Raw genomic sequence first — 16,396 nt, 5'->3', positions numbered from 1 at the left:
CCCTCAATTCAAGTCAATCCTCTGAAGGTAAACAAGTCATTCTCTATCCTTTTCCAAGTAAAGAGATAAAAGGGTGTAATGTTTACATAACATTATATAAGATCTATGCCTAAAGATATTTTTAATAATCTCCTAAGAACACTGACAAGTGAAGAACAAAGATATTCCATGAAGAAAATATTCTACTAAATTATTTATGGTGGATGGATATTTTTAGAATTCTAATTTGAAATGTATCCATTCTTTTTCTTTTGTAGGTGGCTGGTATTAGGTATTGCCATGGTGCGGTTTTATATACAGAAAGGAACACATAGAGGCTTATTCAGAAGCGTTCAAAAGACGCTTAAATTTTTCCAGACACTTGCTTTGCTTGAGGTAAATTTTAAACATTAGTTTGCTTTACTGGATGCTGCATATCATAGGCAAAACACATTATTAACTGGAATTTAAGATAAAAACATTATATTAGTACTTAAATTCCTTTTAACTTTATTATTTAATGAAGGTTTTTTGGGGGGCAAGGTGATTAGTTGAAACAAATGGACACATTTTTTCAGACTTAATTCTAATATTTCTTTAAATCAAATGCTGCCTGGGAACTGCTTTGATTTGAGAGTCTTTAACTCAAAAGGCAAAATCTCTGAAGGCATTCCAGCCAGCAGATCAACCCTCTAGCTTAGTAGATACCTCGTCTCCGTCTTCAGAGATGATAGCTTCCCTCTTATTCCTTATACTGGACTCATTATCCTTCTGTGCCTTTCCTGCTTCTGCTTATTTCCAGACAGGATTCACATGCTCCATATAATCCGTTACAACAAGATCTGTGCAAGTTGTGCAAAGTATTCTTTAAATAGTATGACTTCTGCCAACTATGCACTAGTGGTCTCAGTTTATGGTACATCTATGGAATGAAACTGTTGGGTGTATTGAGCGCTTACAGTTCTTTCTCAGGCACAACAAAGAGTGCCTATCTACATTTTAACTTTTTTTCTCAATCTGCCTACAACATCTGTAGTTCAAGCAACTATTAAAATCATGTGGCCAGCTGTATATAGACTTCTATGCTATTAAACTTTCACAATAAGTAATTTTTCTCAAATCTGTCAAAATAATGAAAACCACTCTATTTGCTAAACATTACTGACCAGAAAATACAATAAATCTGAAGCTTCTTAGCTGTCATTGGCAAAATTATAATAATGTTATTAATCCATAATGAATACAGAACGTTTTAAAATTGCTGTGCATTTAGCATCCCTTAATATGACTCCCTCCACACTGTCCTGTAAAATTCTTCTTTGAGTAAGATAATGGAAGGGAAGCTTACTAGTTGAAAAAATAAATGCTTTGTAAGTATCTAAATATGTAATATATACAATTAATTAGGAAAATAAATCTTTTTCATGTGTTTGCACAGATAGATACTGAGCCCATCACAGTATTGGTTGCCAGTGCTCTAACATGTATTTCTTTTAAAGAGTGTTAGCTGGACACAAAAAAACAGTTCTCCTTCAGAATTAAGCCTAGGTTTATATTAATATCAAAAGGCCATGTTTATAGTCTAGATAGTAACATACTGTACATCAGTAACCTCTAACTTATTTTTATTTACAGGTAGTCCACTGTGCAGTTGGTGAGTTCTTTGTTTTAGTTTCACCTGTAACTAATTAAAAGATGAATTGTGGAACAGAGATAACATGTTTCTCTTTTTAAGGAATAGTTCGCACATCTGTGCTTGTGACTGGGGTCCAAGTGAGTTCAAGAATCTTCATGGTGTGGTTCATTGCACATAGTATAAAACAGGTATGTGCGTGAGCAAGTCGTGTTTTGATTGTTTTTAAGGAGAAGCTATCAATACAGTTCTCATTTCACGAGGAAGACCAAAGTAAAAATTAATGACATTCCTACAGAGAATACTTACACACTTGAGTGCGATTTTGGAAGTTGGGGTTACAGGATGGAATTTATGTGCTTCTACCCAGGAGACTGGGTCTGGGTCTTAGCAGTGAATCAGCACGGTCTTCAGTGTCGTGCCGGCTGTGGTCAGCCTAAGTGAGATCAATGACTACTTCTATTATTTACCAGCAAATCTACCACAGTGTTACTGGTTCCCTTTCAAAAACTTACATTAGCACTTACTGAATTAATCTAAATGAAAATATGTCTTAAACGGAATTTACCTGGATAAACATGGTTGTGATTTTGCAATTTATTTTAGGAACCTTCTCAAGATTTTAATGTTATGGTAGTATTAACATTTGGTGGCATGCATACTGCATTGTTTTCATTAAAATATATATCAAGTCATCCAGCATGCCACAGTGATGCCTAAGGTCCTATATAAATGACGATAGTTTATTTGCCTGGTTGTAGGTGGTTATTGTAAGTCTAGTGATTCATTAGCAGAATGAAACAAGCAGACTGCTTACAGCTAGTAGATAGGACATTCAGTTCAGTTTCTGAGGTCTGCTTTCTGTGAAGGGCATGTAAGAATTAAGCGGTAGATTTTAAGTCTCTGCTCCTGATCTTTAGACTTAAAAAGCTGAGCCATTAAACTGTCTCACCAGCAGATGGCATATGCTTTTCTGCTGATGGGATCCCATAGCACCTGCCTCAGTTGTCAAATCCCTTTGTGTCAGTTCACCGGGGATTTGTTTTCTACACTTGCATCTTTTCCTTTATTGTTGCTTTTCTTAACATGGAATAGCTTTTTTTTTTTTTTGTAAGCTAAGTGTTTTCATTTTTCCCTTAAGGGAAATCTCAAATTCCCTTAAGGGAAATCTCAAAGATTAACAAGTTTTTTATATTGAATGTTTACGTGAATGCTGGAATAAAGCACTGCATTTTGCCATTTTGTTATTATCTGCAGTGGATTAAATCTTTAGCATATCCAGCGTTTCTTTTCCTCTATCTTCAGTACAGTAGGTCAAGCTGTGTCCAAGAAAAAATACATCTGAATGTATGTCTGTATTTCACGCTGTTATTGCTTAGCAGGCATGAATGTTCAGGGCCACTTTAGGTGGTGAGAGGCATGTTAGTGATAATAGCCAGACGCTGATCTCTCTGCTTGACTGGAGATTTGCAAGGCAACAGATAGGAATTCTCTGCATACTTATTTAAAGCTCTTCTGCTTGGATTTAGCACTGTGACATGAGTCCAAGTTTGGGTTATCAATGTTTGTCTCTAATCGCATGAGGCTAAGAACAGCCTAATTCTGTCTTTCCCTTTGCTTATTTGTTTGGATGTCTTTGCACTGCAGTTGCTATTTGTTTGTGAGTTTGGCAGTATTTTTATATCTCGTTTTGTGATGTTGGTGAGATCCTTTCACTAAAAGTGCACCTTCTTTGACTGACACATTGAGGGTCAGTCGATTTTATGAGATGATAAGCACTTATAATTTTTCTTGACTTTTGACCAAGTTGTGCATTTTCAGCATCTTTGAGACGTATTAAGCTTTGTCACCGTGTTGCATTTTATTAAAAAAAATGGTTTCCCTTTTTTGTAATTTTAACAAAACTTGTGTTACTTTATTTTATTTCACAGACATCCCTGGAGCTTTTCAGCCTTCAGGCATGGAAGCATATTACAAAATTCCTCCCCTTTTAAAGAAAAGAAAATTACTTGCGTGTAATTCTTCTTCTCAGAGGGTAGTGTTTGTAATGGATCCCCACGTGCTTTCTTTGTATTTGGGGACTTTTGTTTATTTGTTCACCTAGAGTGAAAAAGAACCGATGTTTTGAAACAGCAGATAGGTGTGCTACCTACCGATGAGGCAGTTTAATGACTCAGAACTTAAATCTTAAACGGGATTGTTGAGTGAGTTTACCCAAAGCTCCTGATCTCCCACTACTCTTCATTTAGTGATCCATCTGTGTTCCAGCTCCTTAACTATCTCACAGCTTCCTGAAGTCTGCCAAATTTGATCTTCTGCAACTAAGTTCCAGTTAGTAGATTATACTAAGCAATTCCTTTTGTCTGAAGTTTTATGGTGAGGAAGAAGCAAGATAAAAAGTAAGAGAAAGTCTAGGAGACAGAGTAGTGAAATGCAGAATGGGTAAAAACTGATTATGAAAGGAACATATCTTCTGTGTTGTTTTCTTCTTGCTGTTTTGAGGAGTAAGAAAATAAACAAATAAATCAACCACAAATAAAAAGAGGGAGACAGTTAGATAGCATAGTGAAAATGCAGATAGAGAATGAAGAGAGGAATTAGCTCAATTATAGGGTTTTGTATTTTGATATTTGCATAATGGATAAAGATGCTCAGTTTGCAAAATGTCTGTGTGTCACTAAATACACGTGATAAAGAACTGTACATGGTAATGGTTTCAGCATATCACTTTTATGCCAAAATTTTCTTTCTTTACAAGATGTTAGTTCTGTTCCATATATCTTAAACAGAAGTCTGTTGCAGTTTGCACAGAAAAGAAGCTTAAGGATGAAGAAAGTGTTGGTTCTTTATACTTCTGCAGATCCAGAATGAGGAGAGCGTTATTCTTTTTCTGGTCGTATGGACTGTGACAGAGATTACTCGATATTCCTTCTACACATTCAACCTGCTCAACCATTTGCCATACTTCATTAAATGGGCCAGGTGGAGATGTCTTGCACTTCAGTTTCTCATGGTTCTGTGCATGTTAGTTTCACGCATGCTGAGCTAACACACAGGAGAGCAGATGTTAGAGCTTTGGTTATGTGTCAGCAGAGTGCAAGTCAGTTGCTTTCTGTACTTGGGATCATTGTTACTTGGTTTAAAATGTTAAAAATATTTTAGCTGACATTTTGGGGTGTGATTTGTTCTTTGCTTTCTGTGTCTCACAGTTTGAACTCTGCTTTAATTTTTTTTCTTTATCTTTGGAGTCATCTTTTAACTTACACTATGGCTCCTTAAGATGCTTTTGAATACAATGCCCAAAATTAAGCACCTGTGCTAGTCTTTGTGGATTTCAGATCTTTGAAAATGTGGGAGTAGTTGTCACTCAATCTCATGCGTATTAGTACTTTATGAGAAGTTCTGCTTTATCAGAGCTTTTATAAGGTTATATTCATGTAGTGAAGCTAAATATTGACTTAGTTTAGCCCACATAAAAAGTGTGTTCCACATCAAAACTGCTTTGATTTTGAAGCATACTTAAGGTTGGCCACTAGGTCAGATATATTGCAGAGACTGCATGTTTATCAGGAGACTTAACTGGAAGAGTAGTATTCTCTGTAGTCATTATTTGAAAAATACATGTAAGACAGACAGACTTACACCGTTAGAAGGAAAATATCTTACCTACGTTCAGCGCAGGCGACTCTTATTTAAAAGAGTGTTTGTTTATTTTCCTTTATTTTTGTTTTATAATTAATGCAGTTCTGATGCTTCTAATGCACTTCTTTGAGATGTCTGATATTTATGTCCATTCTTATAATACATTATCTTTTTGCTAATACCTAAGGTGGTAGCCTTGGTTATGTTTAAACACTAAATGGCAAACTTAAAAATAATCAGGTATAGTTTCATTAATAATTTTTTATGTGGGCTTCAGAAAGAGAAATGCATTCAGAAAGTACTACATTGACAGATACACTTCTTGCCATCAAGTCAGTGTATCTTGAATGACAGAATTTTTGTTTCCTTATAATAGACAATAGGGAAAACTGACATTCTCACAGCAGAGATATATGGTGAAATGTACTATAAACAAAACATTTGAAAATGTGCTATCTTTTCATAGAGTCCAAAATATCCCACCAAGATTTATGGATAATCAAACAGCACAACTGGGCATAAATTCAGTACTCCCAGGGAGTTGGAAATTTCTGATCTTTAGCTTGTAATTGTAAAAGATTTCCCTGTCCATTGTTAATGGAATAGGTATGCTCTAAATTTTGGTTCAGAATTTTTACTTCATTTTTTTTTCACTGCATAGAGACAAACTGTGTGTAGGTCATGGCGTCAGTTCCTTCTTATACTTGCCCTAATCTGTTCTCTGACCTGTGAGTCCTCTAAGCCCATTTGCTCAAGGAGGGTTTCATGTTTGCTTGCTGCTGTTTTGGATCTCATCTCTTGCTCATGGAGCGCACACTGTACCTTTCTCTCTGTGCGACAGCTCTCATTGCTGTTCCCTGCATGAACTCGAGAGCTGTTCCTTAGGAGAAACTGCATCTCCATGGTGCATTATGTGTGAGGACAGCACAAACCCTATTGATTACATTTTTCGTTTCGTCACCACCTATGTGGCCTATGGCATTCAAACCACATTTGCTTTAAACTGAATGCCTTCGCCTTTTATTTGAACATCTTCTTCCCATTTTAAAATGGATCTGATAAGTTTCTGGCACTTTCATTTTCTTTTATCTTTTATTTCCATTCCATTAGTGGTAAATGTAGTATTATTTGGATTTCTCATGTGGCAGTGGGTAAAACAGGCTTCTGATGTTTCTCAATGTTTTCATTATCTTCAAAGAAATTATAATACAGAGTTGACCCAGTGTGTGTGCACTGTGACAAAGATGTGTAGGATCATCTGAATTTGGGATCCAGTCCTGGTCTGAATCCTGTCAGTGACAACAGGAGCAAGATCCGTAGATTTAAAAAAAAAGACATTATTGGAGACTACAAATTTGCGGATTTTTTACTCTTTAGTATTAGAAAGACATACAAACATTCTGATACTTCACTGTTTTTAAATAAAAGGACTGAGGAATGCATTCTCTGTAAACCTAAGCAACGCTATCCAAAATAACTGAAACTGGTATTCTGTGCCAAGTCAGAATGTGGTCCTTGATTTTGGTGCAGAAACTACTGTAATACATTGCTGTGCCACTAATAATAGCAAGAGGAAATTTTAAATTCATGGGGTGTTTCTCACAAGGGTTTTTTTTTTAATGCAGATACAACTTTTTTATCATTTTGTATCCTGCTGGAGTTGCAGGTGAACTGCTAACCATATATGCTGCTTTACCCTATGTGAAGAAAACAGGAATGTTTTCACTGAGACTTCCCAACAAATATAACGTCTCCTTTGACTACTATTACTTCCTTATTATTGTCATGTTCTCCTATGTGCCATGTAAGTATTACTTAACTGTAGTAACGCTAACAGCATAATAATCAATTATCAGCAATGCTGGAAACACTGCTTGTAGTTAAATTTGCTGAACACTTTCTACTATAAAAATCTGTTTTCTATTGTTCCAAGCTTTGCTGTGCTTTAATTGGTTAGACTGAAATTTTCCATCCTGTTATCTGCCTCAGAACATAAGCTGTCTTAAAAACTTCAGTGAAAATGCTAAAAACATTTCTGAGACTTGGACAAAGTAAAAAACCTATTTGCTTACACGCAGAAATGTCTGTAACTGTGTCGCTGAGAATTTCTACTGCCTCTGCCACTTTGAAGCCACGGCTTAAAAATTGTCCTGCAAGTTGTGCCAGAGATTTGCCTTGTTTTTATTGCTATTAATATCCATTTACGTGTCACCTCTGAAGATCACCATTTGAACATGCTCAGGAAAAACTTGAGGCAATATTCTCCAAGATTTCATTTTCAAAGAAATCCACCCCCCAAACCTCTCTGGACATACTTCAGTCCTTGGTTTAATCAGATTGTCCTTGTACTTCTGGATACCAGAAGCCACAGATCAATTGGCTAACTAGAGCTAAGCTTAGAGAGACTCTCTTTCTTGCACTTCCAGTGTTATTTCCACTGGTACCTAAGCAGTGTAGACAAGGAGAAAGCAACCTGATTCAGATATAGCACCATCAATGGGGATAGACCAAACTAGGCAAATAGAATATTTTAGATAGTCTGGACAATGAGACTAGAAACAAGGCAAGAGATTAGGGAGAGGCATTGAGAAGCAGGAAAACTGAAGTTAAAAGGGTCTGTGATCTGCATCCATAAAAGGTATTCCTTTAAGAAGTTGATCTTAAACATAGACTTTCACAGTATGCACACACACTGTGAAATTTTTTGTCACAAGAAATGAAGGCCAACGAGGGAGATTTATATGAGTAAAAAACGTCCTAAGCCATCATAACTTACTAACAGTTTTACAATTGTTTACGTAACTTCATGCTTCAGGAATAAATCCGATTTTCTGTCCATTAAATATAAGGATAAAATGTATCAGCAGGGCAGTAATACAATAAATCTCAGAGGGCCAGGAGAGAGGGAGCTTCTCACTTCAGATTGGAACAAGTAGGGTAAATTTGTATCCTCCTCAAAGTCTTAATTCAAACATGCTTACCTTAGCACAAATTTGAAGACTTCAGACGCTGCCAGAAAGTGGTTAAGTCCTGTTTATACAAAGAAAGTGTTGGAGGGAAGGAAGTTCCTTGAACACAGGGTATACATAAAGGGGGCCTTGTCTGACTTTTGAGTAATTACTGTTTTGTAATTCACTGCAATGTTCATGACTTGCTATTATTTACCTTAACCAACTGTAGCACTGTGTGCCATAATTTTTCGTCAGTTCATCATTCTGCAAAGTTGTATTTTTCCATTATGTGATCTGTTGAATTTTTTTCATCTAATTTGCTCTCTTTTATGCTTTGATCAAGTATTTCCACAACTCTACTTCCACATGTTGCGGCAGAGAAGAAGGGTGCTTCACGGAGAAGTGATTGTGGAAAAGGACGATTGAATCAAGCCGTGTAACTATGGTGCTTTTAATGGAAAAAAAGAGGGTAAAAAAACAAAACTTCCTGTGATTTTTCTGAGTCCAAGTTTTAAAACATGGAACAAGAATAAACAACTGTGCATAAAATAGCATGGACTGTATTATTTTTACAATTAATATATCTTCAGACTTACCTTTTCATCCTTGGTTTCACTTTGATTTTTAATTGTTCACTTTTTCAAATTGTTTTCTTATTTTCAGTAGGCTGTCAAATAGCTTTAAGAATTGGAATAGTTGGCTACTGTGCTTTCTATTCTGAAAGTTCTGTTATGACCTGTAGTCATCATCAAGAACAGAAGGAGAGTTGATAAGTTGTACTGAAAGTGAGTCTTCTGGAAAACAGAGCATAAATTAGGTAATGATGTTTTTCATAGACTAGGTGGCTTAAATGTTATTTAAGATTTATATTAAATAATACCTTTCCAGTTATAAGTACTGTTAGCATGTTGTTCAACATTCTTTGAATTACAGGATCACACTGGAGAATTCCAGAAGGACTTTTGAAAGGAGCTGGATTCTTGATTGTCAGTGCAAATTTAGATCTCTCTGTATTTTCATTTATAATTTTAAAGATACGTAGAATAATAGATATAATATTAACTGGTTAAAAGTTTGTGCTGAGGAGTAGACTTGATGTGCCTACCTTTCTCTGATCAGTGGCTGGAATGGGACTCGTTTGCAGAGGAAGACTGATTGTCAGCATGTTTCTTATTCTATGTTTAATTATGTATGCAGAAAAATTATGGTATTGCATTTAGAAACTGTAGCTATAGTGAGATATTTAACTTCTTATAAATAGCTAAGTGGGATAAAATATATTTGAAATAGAGTCTTAAAATATAAATTGTGCTTTGAATCATCCCATTGTGCAATCTTAATTGCTCCCTCCCCATTAATTGTTTATACTGCGTTGACCTAATTCTACTTAATGTCTTCAATAATCTGCAAGAGGGATCTACAGTATATTAATAAAAGTTACAGATGATATTACACTATATGATACCTGAGTGGGAGAGGTCCAACAGATGGATTAAATGTAGACAAGAATTAGACGCAGCCTAAGAGATTCAGAGAAAAGGTAATGCATTTGAGGAAACTTGGGTACTTAGTGAGAGAGAGAGAGAGAAGATTGAAATGTAATAATGTAGTAAGAAGCCTTGATAATGTAGGCAACAAAGTTGCTTCTGGCATCGCTAATGTCAAAAGAAGAGTATATATGCAGAAGAGCTGCATCAGGCAGCTGGAAATCAGAATACTCCTTGTGATTGCTGAGGTAATTTCCGGAGTACAGTCTTATATTTTGGGTATCTCAGGGGTGAGGAATTGAGTCAATCTTCTGAAGTCAGAGAACAGTAACAAAATTAGTTGAAGTGAGAAAGAAGTCGGAAAGATTGAGTTGTTAAGTATGTATAATTTTTTGTTATGTGACAAATACATGTAAAGGAAGAGCCTTTCTAAGTATGAAGGTGTGATTATATACATTTGATACAAGGCAAATATCCAGTGAATATCAGGAGAAAGATCCTACTGATGAGATCAGTTAGGTTATGGAATGACACAGTAGTGCTTATCAATGCATACAAGTTCTTGGAAGGTTTTAAGTTAGATGTAGTGCAATAGTGGAAAATAGTCTTCCTTTGGCAAGAGTTTGAACTACATACTTGAATAGGCTGTTTCCATTTTTAGCTTCAATGATTCGATGATAATACAGCTTTTTTGAAAATTGTAGATACACCTTTTTCTGGTGTATCAGGTAATTTGATGAAAAAGCAAGGATTTACTACATCCCTAACTTTCAAATTCCATTTTGTGCCTTAAATTTGTGATATTTGTGCATGTCTTCATTACATGTAAATTAGTTTCCTTTTAAATGACAGGTGCATAGTGCACTTGAGATAGAATAGTTGTATTTCTTACCATTTTAAAAGGTGTAATCTTTGTATTTTTTAGAACAAATTTCACGCAAGGTGCTATAATTTAACTTATTACTTCTCTCTTTTATATGCAGCTAAAATTATTAAAAGTTTAAAATATAAACTACAACACTGAATCACAAAATAGTTGTGTTACACATGTTCAGACTAGCAGTTGTATTTGTCCAAAGTTCTTAGAGTACTGTTTTATAAACTTCACTTGCTTTTTGATCCACGAGGAACATCATGGCAGTTTTTAGAAGTATTTCTCAGTTAGCAAGCAGAAGAGTGTGATAAAATATGAGTAACTTAAGATTAGATTAAGTTCATGTCTCTTTTTTTACTGTCAGGGCAGCTCACTGAAGACCATAGCTATCAATTCATTGAAAATGCATTGCGTACTTTAAGGATGATTTTGAAAGCCTTGATCGGATGAGTGTATCCCACAGATACTATTCCTGTAACAAAAGGAATACCTGTGCTATAATACTGTATTATATTTATTTTCATTGTGGCTTAAGGATATTATCATATGTCAGCCAAGGAGCTATTTTTATATCCTTTTGCACATGTGACATGAAAAAAACACAGCACTGTTTGCTAAAATCCTGGGTTTGCACTTTCATAAAGCAACAGTGTACAAGGTAATGATACAGTTTTAGAAGTGATTTACAGCTACAGAAGAGTCTTGCTAAATGATAAATGAATAAAAATAAAGCTAAAAATGACTTACAGTATTGCATTCAATCTTTGATAGACCAGAGAGATTGCCATGTAGATTAGTTTATGTGGCATGTACTTTAAAAAAAACAAGTAACATGTTCTTTTCTTCCTCTTCTTTTTTGATTGAAGCCTTTCACTGAAGCCTCAATGTATACCTTTTGTTTTAATATCTTCTCAAAGATAGTGAGCATTGCAGGTAAAATCCTGTTAGCATTGAGTTCAGATGGGCCAGGATTTTATCCTAGGTAGCTTACTTAAACTTCAGTATAACATCGTGAAACATTTAATTAGCTTGTTAAATGGACATAAAAAATTAAGTATGATTTTCATATGGTGCTCTCTTTCCAACTTCTTTTTGATACCTGTCTTTTTTGTCTTCCTCTCTGCAATATTTCTAGTTTTCTAAAGCATTGAAATCCTCCTGTTTCTGAAAGATTAGGAATGTATTCAAACATCAGCGTCTTTAATGGTTTGATGTAGTCTTTAACAAATTGTTTGTATAAAGGTGTTTTCTTACTTATGATATATATGCCTTCTGGAATGTATTAATATAGAGTATGACCTTATGGAGCTTTTTTAATGACAATACATAGGAATAGGCATTTGGAAGGAGATTCCTATTCATCAGGCGATATTTCCTACTATTGGTAGTAACATAAACACACCGTCCTTTTTATAAACTCCAGCTGAAAGCAGTTGGATTTCTTGAGGTTCCCCCAGCACTCACACACTGTTCCCACTGGGAAAGGCTGTTCTGGGACAGATTGAGTGAATCACCTTGTTTCACAGCTCTGCCCAGAATGTCTAGAGGCCAGATCCTGGCCTCAGGGCATGGACAGTACAAAGGAATATGACGGTGAGAAATTGCATCTTCCACATTAGCTGCCAGGAGGGTCACTGAGGCCATTGTAAACAGTAGTTGATAGGCGTCCTTTCTCTGAGAGCTCAATGTGCTCTTACACCTTCTGTGTAGGGAGCTCATGGGGTCAGCTGGGAGGATCTCTGTGCACAAAGGGTGTGTAACAGAAAGGGCTTTTCTGCTCCGCTCAGCTATCTTATTACTATCAATAAGCCTATATTTCTTGAAATACTGGTATGCCAAGATAGCTATGCCACACTGCTCTCAATTGTATAGGTCAAAATAAACAGCCTTGGAGAAATGGTGCAGTGCGCTGCTTCTAATTCCCATTGAACATAACATTTAGCCAGGTTCATGTTAATGGACAGATTGCAATGACTAGTTAACAGGGAGGTGCATGGAGACCTTTTCTGTGACCAGAGGGAACCTACCTTTTCTTATCCAGAAAGAAATATGTGCATTTTAAATCTAGGTGTAGCTACTGCTCTGACTGTGGTACTTGTACTCTTCACAGTAGCTTACTTTAGTGGATGTTTGGATATTTCTATGATTACTAAATAAACTAGAATGAAAACAAATTACAACCATTACAAAAAATTATAATTTAAGGTAGTCGCTAAATTAACAGTTTTTGTGAATTCAGCTCTTACTTAATCTGCCTTAGAACAAAAAAAAGGAAGGAAAATTAATACAAATAAGTGTTCTGCACTAAGCAGGAGGGCTTCATAAATCAAAATTTTCAGGCAGGCAAACTGGCTGCAGTTGTTTATAAAGGATTGCTTAAATGTGTTTTTGAACAAAGAGGTTGAAAGCTTTTCTGAAAATTAAATTTTATTTCATAATGTATATTCTAAAATGTGCTCAGAGATACTGTATTATTTATTACCAGTTTACAATTTAAATTCATGCTGAACATACACTTTTTATAGATGATTAACTGTAGCCCATTAAAATGTTTTATTCTATGTTTGTTACAATGGCTGTTTAAGAAACAAACACCTCATGTTTCTGCAAAGCTCTGTGATCTCTTGCTCAAGTGAGTTGCAGTATTGTTAGTGCCTACTAAGCTTTACAGCGCTGTTAAAGCGGCAGGTTGATATTTGCCAAGGATAGCTCCTTAAACTTGCTTTCATGACGGCACACCTTAATAGTGGGTGGTCCTCCTGGTTCAATGTCTGGTATTGTACGCCACTGATGCCGTTCTAGGGGTCTTGAGCGCCTTCAGTAGGACTGAAGGCTTTACAGATGTCAGTGATTCATCCTTATGAATTACCAGATTGAGAAGACCTGTCTTGTGAACTCTTAGGTCACAAAAGTGAGTAAGTCTGACAAGTGAACTTAAGGCTGTACCAAGACAAACTGTGGAGAACCTGGACGTTTGGTAACTCTAGCCTTCTCAAAGGAACTTGCTGTCAAGTTCAGGCCTGCAACTGGTGGTGGCTTTCAAGTTCTAAAATGTACAGTACTTTCTGTGTCATGTTGTATCAACTTAAACATGTTGTCTTTTTATTCACAGCTCTCTTGCTTCTCTGTTCAGTCTTGAATGTATTTTCTGTCCTTTCAGTTGATGGCTTTGTAGAAGTGTAAGTACGGAAATATTTATCTAAGTGTATCATGTACTTAAAGATTCTTAATAATGTAAATGCACTGCAGCCGCTCATTATTGTTATTTTTTCTGAAATGCGTTATCATTAGCAGTTTACACAGACAGGAAAACAGCACAATATGATACTTTTAATAAGTTATTTATTTGCAAAGATTATAAGATTTGTTGAGCTATAGATTCAGATATTTGTTTTAGAGATTGTTAATACTGTAGCACTGTAGAAATTCATCATCAATTAAAAGACATGTTCTAAACTACGTTCTATTTGATTTTTTCTTTTTTTGTAGCATGTAGAAGTCAGCTCATACAACTGTTCAGCGTATTACACCAGACTGGTATCTGTTTACAAATACTATACTTTTTCATCTGGAATTATTTCACAAATTAATCTTGAGGTCCCCTGTAACATATTTACTCTTAGCCAGCCTTCCTTTTTATATTTCTTAAAATATAGTCCATTAAAAAAGAGGTAGGTGTGAGTAGTGATATTGGTTTATCAAACAAAAGGGGAAAATACAGGGCATTAAAGAGAATGTGTAACATCTGTCAGCATGTACGAAGAAAATTGTGTTACAGTGGTCCTGAAATAGGTATTACAATAGTGGATATTTCAATGTTTTGGAACAGGACTTTTTTGTGGTATCAACCTTTGAGGGGGGTGGAGGCAGTGAACATCCTCTGGCTGTCCTTTGCTACATGACTAACAATGACATTGCAGCTATGAGGATTTTGTTGCCATGACAGTACAATAAAGCAATATGTGAGCGTTCACACCTACTTCTTTTGAATTAGGAATCAAGTGGTTGTAACCCCAAGGAGCTTAACTGCATACAAAGGCTAAATCCTGTTAGTCAGATGCATTACAATGGAGACGTAGATCTCCTAATCTGAAAGTCGCAGAAGTGGTCTTCTGATCTAAATTTACAGGACAGGATTTACTTGTTCTGGACCTCTACCAACGTTAAACAAGTTTGATTTCTACAGAAGCTGGTGGAAGAATGTCCACTGATCTCAACAGGAGTATGATGGGACATAGACATTCACGTATTCTGTTCTGTGTACATCTGGATTTACCAGGAAAAAAGTAAACTGTAGCCTCCCTGTCAGCACTGTCTGGGAGAGGGCATATGGTTGTTAGGCGTTAGCTGTTGCATGGTGGCTCGCCTGCCACCCAGCTTTACAGTGCGACTGCACCCAGCACTGCTCCCTGTGGAACGCACCAAAAGACCAGGAAATCTCCAGCATTACGCTACTATTGCACTATACTAATCTGAATTGAGCAGAGTCATAGAAACATATCTGCAGAAGTATCTTTTATTTCTGAAATTAATCTAGGCCCAATGACACATCCCATTAAAAATAGGCAGGGTAGATCAGCCCTCACAGCTGCTTGGACATTCCTAGCTTGGAATGCTGCTGTCACTGAGCAACTTCGATTTTCATATGTAGTCTCTTGGCGGTCTGCGCTCATACCACTCTCCTAAAATGGCACTTTGCCTGCCCTTAAGTGGCTGTTCCAGATTCAGTAGAACAAATTGCAAATGACAAGCAAGAAAAGATTCAGATGGCTGTACTGCTTCACACACCAAGCACTCTCCTGCATGTCGGAAGAGAATCCTGGGTGTGCAGTCAAATTTGTGTGCCTCTTTATTTATCACGCATGAAGTTGCATTGTATAATAGAACAGACCTTCAACTCATGAAGGAAAGAAACAAATTTCAGTACCGAAGACAGCAAATTACAGTTTATTGTGTAAATTAAGTCTGGGAAGACCATTAAGATTGAGATTCACTCGGTGACAAAACAGACAGAATTGTGGATCTTGCAGCCAACACTTGCAGCCAACTGAAAGCAAGTACTTAGCGTTACTCCTGTTTTCATTCAAAGTGAGGTGATACTGCTGAGAATAAAAATCTGGAATTCTTGTCAGAAGGAGTCTTTTACAGTGGTCATCTCTGACTGGGGCTCGATTGATTTAACTTTCCAATCTTTACATCATATCCAGCAAACTCTTAACAAAAGGGTCTGTCTCTCAAGAAAAAAGACCCTGGAAACAATTCCTCTAGAGGTTCCTAAATAGAAAATTTATCCAAGAGTTCATGACATATAAACACTTTGGAACAGTTTCATACTCTTAAGGAGAAATAATAATTTAAATCATATGGGGATTTATTTATTTATGTTGTTCTCTGTGCTTACTACAACAATACAGTGCTTGAAAAGGAGTTGGAAATCTAGAGAACAATGCCCAGATACTAGATATGCTGGTATTGAATCTTTAAAAAGATGGTAATATCTCAGGGTTAACGGGGAAAAAAGCAGAGGCACAAACTAACTTTTCTCAGTCAGAAAGAGTAGCTCAAATCCTGGGTCTGCCTGTTCAGCTCTGTTTGATCCCTAGGCAGTGTCTGCTGTTGTCTATTATGTTAGAAATTTCACTGTGTTCATACTTGATACAGCAGATTTTTTTTAAAAATCAATAGACATAAGTCGTTACTGATAGAAATGTGTTACTGTCATGTGAAACTCAGGTCAGAAAAAAAAAAGAGGGCATGGTTTCTCCGTTTCTCAACCCTTTTAAATGGAAAGCTTGTCTTATCTTAAAAGCCATATTGGGCAGTGTTGCCA

General features: G+C 36.2%; 1 protein-coding gene across 1 annotated transcript; it reads left to right on the top strand.

Moving 5' to 3' along the window:
• The first annotated feature begins 262 nt into the window (after positions 1-262).
• On the top strand, positions 263-14,024 carry PTPLA (protein tyrosine phosphatase-like (proline instead of catalytic arginine), member A). The gene is made up of 6 exons (XM_009330549.1): positions 263-375; positions 1,615-1,633; positions 1,721-1,803; positions 4,473-4,594; positions 6,880-7,058; positions 8,549-14,024. Exons 1-6 carry the CDS (start codon positions 280-282, stop codon positions 8,629-8,631), a joined length of 582 nt encoding a protein of 193 aa, XP_009328824.1. The 5' UTR covers positions 263-279; the 3' UTR covers positions 8,632-14,024.
• Positions 14,025-16,396: the final 2,372 nt, after the last annotated feature.

The sequence above is a fragment of the Pygoscelis adeliae genome, unplaced genomic scaffold (genome assembly GCF_000699105.1).
Source record: "Pygoscelis adeliae isolate BGI_AS28 unplaced genomic scaffold, ASM69910v1 Scaffold27, whole genome shotgun sequence".
Taxonomy (NCBI): domain Eukaryota; kingdom Metazoa; phylum Chordata; class Aves; order Sphenisciformes; family Spheniscidae; genus Pygoscelis; species Pygoscelis adeliae.
The sequence above is the reverse complement of the archived record's forward strand: the minus strand, read 5'-3'. Positions and strand labels throughout refer to the sequence as shown.